This window comes from Elephantulus edwardii, unplaced genomic scaffold (genome assembly GCF_000299155.1).
Source record: "Elephantulus edwardii isolate Elephantulus edwardi_28Jun2011 unplaced genomic scaffold, EleEdw1.0 scaffold00274, whole genome shotgun sequence".
Lineage (NCBI taxonomy): Eukaryota > Metazoa > Chordata > Mammalia > Macroscelidea > Macroscelididae > Elephantulus > Elephantulus edwardii.
In genome coordinates, this window is record NW_006400024.1 from 1,988,422 (window position 1) to 1,993,928 (window position 5,507).

General features: G+C 59.2%; 1 protein-coding gene across 1 annotated transcript in view; it reads right to left on the minus strand.

Moving 5' to 3' along the window:
- CMBL (carboxymethylenebutenolidase homolog (Pseudomonas)) overlaps positions 1-4,405 on the minus strand; it is a 31,860-nt gene extending 27,455 nt beyond the window's left edge. The window contains exons 1-2 of the mRNA XM_006900166.1: positions 4,191-4,405; positions 2,167-2,274 (exon numbers count right to left, since the gene is read on the minus strand). Coding sequence (XP_006900228.1) covers positions 2,167-2,274; positions 4,191-4,405 — 323 coding nt within the window. The remainder of the gene's footprint in view (positions 1-2,166; positions 2,275-4,190) is intronic.
- Between the last annotated feature and the right edge of the window lie 1,102 nt (positions 4,406-5,507).

Sequence of the window (5,507 nt, forward strand, 5' to 3'; positions counted from 1 at the left end):
CCCCCGGCTGCTCTTCCCGGGTCTCTTCTGGGTCCCTCTAGCGGCGTTCCCCGGTCTGGCGGCCCTTCTGTCGTCTTTTGATGTTTCCTTGGCCATCCAATATTCTGCCCACAGCATCCTTAAGTACTGAGACTTGACTTTGCTCTTCACTTTAGAAATACTGATTGAGTTTGTCCCTTTTGATTTTCTGACTCTAGTTCTCTGCACATCTCCTTGTAATACTTTGCTTTGTATTCTGGAGCTGCCGTTTGAAATCTGTTGGCCTTTATGAGGAGGAACATGGCATGAGGATTGGAGGAAGACTCATCAACAACCTGAGTTATGCAGATGACACAACCCTGCTTGTCGAAAAGGCAGAGGACCTGAAGTGTTGTTACAGAAAGTCAAGGAGTGTAGTCTTCAATATGGATTGGAGCTCAATATCAAGAAAACAAAGATTCTCATCACTGGTCCAATTGCCAGAACCATGGTATATGGAGAAGAGATTGAGATTGTTAACAATTTCAGGTTACTCAGTTCCACAGTCAACACGCTTAGAACCAGCAGTCAAAAAAATCAAAAGATTAATTGCATTAGGAAAATCTGCTATCAAGGACCTCTCCACAGTGCTGAAGAGCAATGATGTCAATCTAAAGACTAAGGTGCATCTAACCCAGGCCATGGTCTTCAGTTACTTGTTAGGCATCAGAGAACTGGACAATGACTAAAGATGACAGGATTGATGCTTTTGAGCTGTGGCTCTGGAGACAAGTATTGAACATTCCATGGACTGCCAAGAGAACAGATTTGTCCTGGAGAGGGGGAAACCAAGTTGCTCTTTACAGGAAAGGATTTTGAAGCTCTGTCTCACATACTTTGGGCATGTTTCCTGCAGGAACCAGTCCTTGGAAAAGGACATGACGCTTGGCCAGGTCACCACAGAAAAGAAAGAGCCTGGATGAGATGGACTGACACTGTGACTGTGGCAAAGGGGACAGACGTGTCAGAGACGGTGACGCTGGCTCAGGATAGGACCACAGGGTTGCTATGAGTCGCAGAGGACTTGACAGTACATAACAACACCTTCGAGGGGCCAGAGAGTGTGGCCTCGAGGTCTTGTCCCTCTGACCTCACACAGCCACGCATGGCCCCACACAGTGTAAGAGTGACTAACAACACTGTGACCTTGCGCATCCCTGAACAGTCCCACGTGACCCCCCCATGGTCACACAGCCCTCAGCGCCTCCGACAGCCCTGCATAGCCCCCTGTGGCTTCACTTGGCCCTCTAAGGCCCCCCACAGCTCCTCATGGTCCCTAAGGACCTGTATGGCTCCCCAAAGCTCCCCATGGCCACACATAGCTCCATACAGCCCCTCACAGCCCCCTAAGGCCCAGGACGACCCCCCTCAGCCACACACAGCTCCACACAGCCCCCTACGGACCACATGTCCTCCCACAGCCCTGCCCAACTCTGCATAGCCATCTAAAGCCTCAGATGAACCCTAAGACTCACATGTCCCCCCACACCCCTGTAAAGCCCCCCTTATCCCCCAGGGCCCTGCACAGGCCCCCCCATGGCCCCATATGGTCCCTCATGGACCCCACGGTCTCCCCTCCCACAGTCTCCCATGCCCTCATATGGCCTCCACATGGTCCACCTCAGGCCCCTAGGGCTCTGCATGGTCCTACACATCCCTGCACTGCCCCCCACAGCCCTATAAAGCCCTGCACGTCCCTCATGGGCCACCAGGAACCCCCATGACTCTACACGGGGTCCTGAGGCCCCACATAGCTTTTGCACTGTCCCCCATGGCCCACATCACCCTACACGGGTCCTGTCAGGGTAGCTAACACTGCCGTGACCCCACCCCACCCCACACGGGCCCCGTCAGGGTAGCTAACACTGCCGTGACCCCACATGGCCTGAGGAAGGGGCTTCTCAGCCACAGGGCCGGGTGCTTCCTGGGCACAGGGACCCTGCCCTACACTTGCCCACTGGGTCAGGACACTGGTCATTCCTTCCCATGGGAGGACCCTGCTCTTCACCTGCCCACTGGGTCAGGACACTGGTCATTCATGGCCGTGGGAGGACCTTGCTAGCTAGGAGTCCCCTCAGGGTCTGAGTGGGGACCAGACCCCTGCTCCCCCCTCTGCCCCCATGAGCCACCACACCTGGCAGGACATACCTGTCCACTTTCCGGGCATCCCGGGTCTTCAACCACTCAGGGAAGGTGGACCAGTCACTGGAGGGACTCCAGGGCTCCTGTCCCACAAAGAAGTCAGGGACCACAGTGCTGTGGACACAGACACAGACAGACGCTGCAGAGTGAGGGCCAGCCACGCCGGGCCACCTTCCCAACACCACAGACTGAGGGGGAGCGGGCAGGAGCAGGACATTGGGCAGAGCAGGGGCCGGGGTGTGGGCAGCACTGAGACGTCAGGATGAGGGGTGGGGGCACTGAGTGGGGTCAGTCAGGGCGGACATCAGGCTGAGCACAGAGCTAGGGGCATGGGCAGGACCTGAGGTCAGGATGAGAGCCATCACGGTCAGGCTAAGCAAGGGTCAGGCGACTGACCAGGCAGGCTGGGCTGAGTGGGGGTCAGTCCGGACCAGGCAGTCAGATGAGAGGTGGTGGGGTTGAGAAGGGGTCAGGGGCTTGGGCAGGCCCACACAGCGGTGGCTCTGTAAGCTTGGGGTCCCCTTTGGGTCGCTTGGGGACCTGGGCTGGGCGAGCTGGACTCCTGCTGGGCTGACAAGCTCCGTGACGTGAGCATCAATGGATACTCGCTCAGGTGAGGATATCTGAGGCCCAGAAGGGTCACTCAGAGGCCCCGTGTCCTTGCTCTGGGTCCACAGGGGCCTCTGGAGGCTTGCTGAGTCACACAGGAAGGAGGTCCACGTGGGGGCTGTTGGCAGAAGCCAGGAGGTGAAGGGGCCTCATTACCTTCTGTGTGTTCAGGGCTCAGGTAAGCCCCAGTGTCACCACCTTGCCCGTGACCTTGGACTTGGCACACAGGTGTCAGGGCTGGTGAATCTCAGCTCTACTTGGTGTACCCTCAGAGTGACCCCAAGTCTATATCATGTACCCCCAAAGTGACCCCAAGTCTACACCGTGTACCCCCCAAAGTGGCCCCGAGTCTACACAGTATAACCCAAAAGTGACCCTGAGTCTACAGTGTACCCCAAAGTGACCCCAAGTTTACACAGTATACCCCAAAAGTGACCCTGGGTCTACAGTGTACCCCCTAGAGTGACCCTGAGTCTACACTGTGTACCCCAAAGTGACCCTGACGACACCATGTACCCCCAAAGTGACCCCGAGTCTACACTGTGTACTCCCAAAGTGACCTCGAGTCTACACTGTGTACCCCAAAGTGACCCCGAGTCTACACTGTGTACCCCACCCTCTTCCTGAGTCTACACTGTTCGGCTCTCAGTGATTCTGCGTCTACACTGCAGGATTAACATCCTGGACTTGGGGCTGGGCCTGGACAGAGTGTGGGTTCTGGGCCCCACCACAGATCCCTTTGCATCCACGGCGGGGCTCTGGGTTTGGGCACCCCCAACCCTGAATTTGGGTTTGCTGGTGTCTAAGTTGCTGGCCTCTCCCCTACAGGCGTCACCTGGTCTGGGAACAGGCTTTCCTGTGAGGGAGGCAGGTGGCGAAGCTGCTCCTGAGAAGGAGATTCAGGTGTGAGTTTAAGCCTGCAGAGGGAAGGAGCTGGGTGAGAGGGTGCAGAGCTGCAGGGAGTCCCCAGGGCGCAGGACAGCACCCCAGAGATCGGGACCCCCGCATGCCGGCCCTCGACTTCCAGCCTCCTGACTGCGAGTGAAAGCCTGGTTGTCAAAGCCACCCCTCCGTGGATGCCCACTGGGCACAGCATGGACAGCAGTCACCGGCCCCCGGGCACGCTGGATGCCCTTGGGCATGATGGGAAGTGGACGGCAGTAGTCATATGTTGGGCACACTGGGCACAGCATGGACAGCAGTCAACGCCCCCTGGGCACGCTGGACAGCAGGGGACACCCCTTGGGCACACTGGACGCCCTTGGGCACGGTGGGAAGTGGACAGCAGTAGACATACGTTGGGCACACTGGGCACAGCTTGGATGGCATTGGGAGTCCCTTGGGCACAGCACGGACGACACTGGACGCCCCTGGAGCACGCTGGGTAGAGTGGACGGCAGCGGGGCTGCGGTGGGACTTACGTGTAGCCGTTGGCTGCAATCATGTCAGCCATGTAGCGCGTGTTGGGGAGCTGCCAGCCGAAGATGTCCTGGATGACCACCACGGCCTTGCCCGTGTCCACGGGCGGCTTGCTGAGGTATGCCCTGATGTGCTCCACCTGGACCACACATCCCTGGCCTCCATACTCCATCCGGTGGCCGATGTCACACGGGCAGGGGGCAGCTTCGTTAGCCATGGCAGAGACCAGCGGCGGCTGGGGACAGAGTGGCAGGCGTTAGCTTCCTGGTGTGCACGTGAGCTGCAGCCCCGTGATGCACAGGGATCCGGGCAGGTGATCCCCAGCCCAGACAGGTGGGCCAGGAACGCTGGGCAGGTAACACCTGGACCAGGACGGCTGGGCAGGTCACACCTGGGCCAGGGCACCTGGGCAGGTCACATCTGGGCAGGTCACACCTGGGCCGGGACCATTGGGTAGGTCACACCTGGGCCGGGACCGTTCAGCAGGTCACACCTGGGCTGGGGCACCTGAGCAGGTTACACCTGGGCTGGGGATTCTGGACCAGTGATACCTGGACCAGGACACCTGAGCACATATAGCAGAACAGATGGAAATCCACAGTACAGCCGGATTTCCAAGACCAGATAGAGTCCTGTCTGGAGAGGAGCCCAAGAAAACGACACAGCCAGCAGACCCAAGAAGTGGTCAGCAGGACACGAAGCGGTCAGGAGGCTCAGCCAGGAGGACCACACAGCAGTCAGCCGGCACTCTTAACCCGCTGAGCCCCACCTGACCAGTGGAAGGTCTCCATGACCAGGAAGAGGTCAGCAGGCACAGGCAGCCAGACCCAGGAAGTGGACAGCAGGACCTGGGAAGTGGGCGGCAGGGCCCGGGAAGCGGACGGCAGGGCCCGGGAAGCGGTCAACAGGCACGCCCAGCGGGGCCACCCTGATGAGAGGACAGGACCACCCAGGAGAGCATCCTCCTCAGACAAGATACAGAAAGGCCAGCTGACCAGAAAGCTACGAGGCAGAGTGGGTCCCCGGGGGTGCTGGGACACGCAGCCTGGAGTGTCAGCTAGCCCCTCCCCAGCCAGCAGCCAGCCCTGTGGGGGTGGTCATCCGACCCACCCTCTACTAACCCACTGGGCCCTCACACAGACTCGCGCCCCACGGCGAAGTGACCGTGACACCCACCAGGCCAGCGCAGCAGAGACGCCCACGGCAGACCCAACACCAAGCAGAGCCTGATGGAGCGAGGTCCCTGCGGACCACCGAGAACGGCCTGCTTGGGGAGCCGCTCCACAAGTCGGCCGGCAGAGGCCTCGCGGGAAGGGACC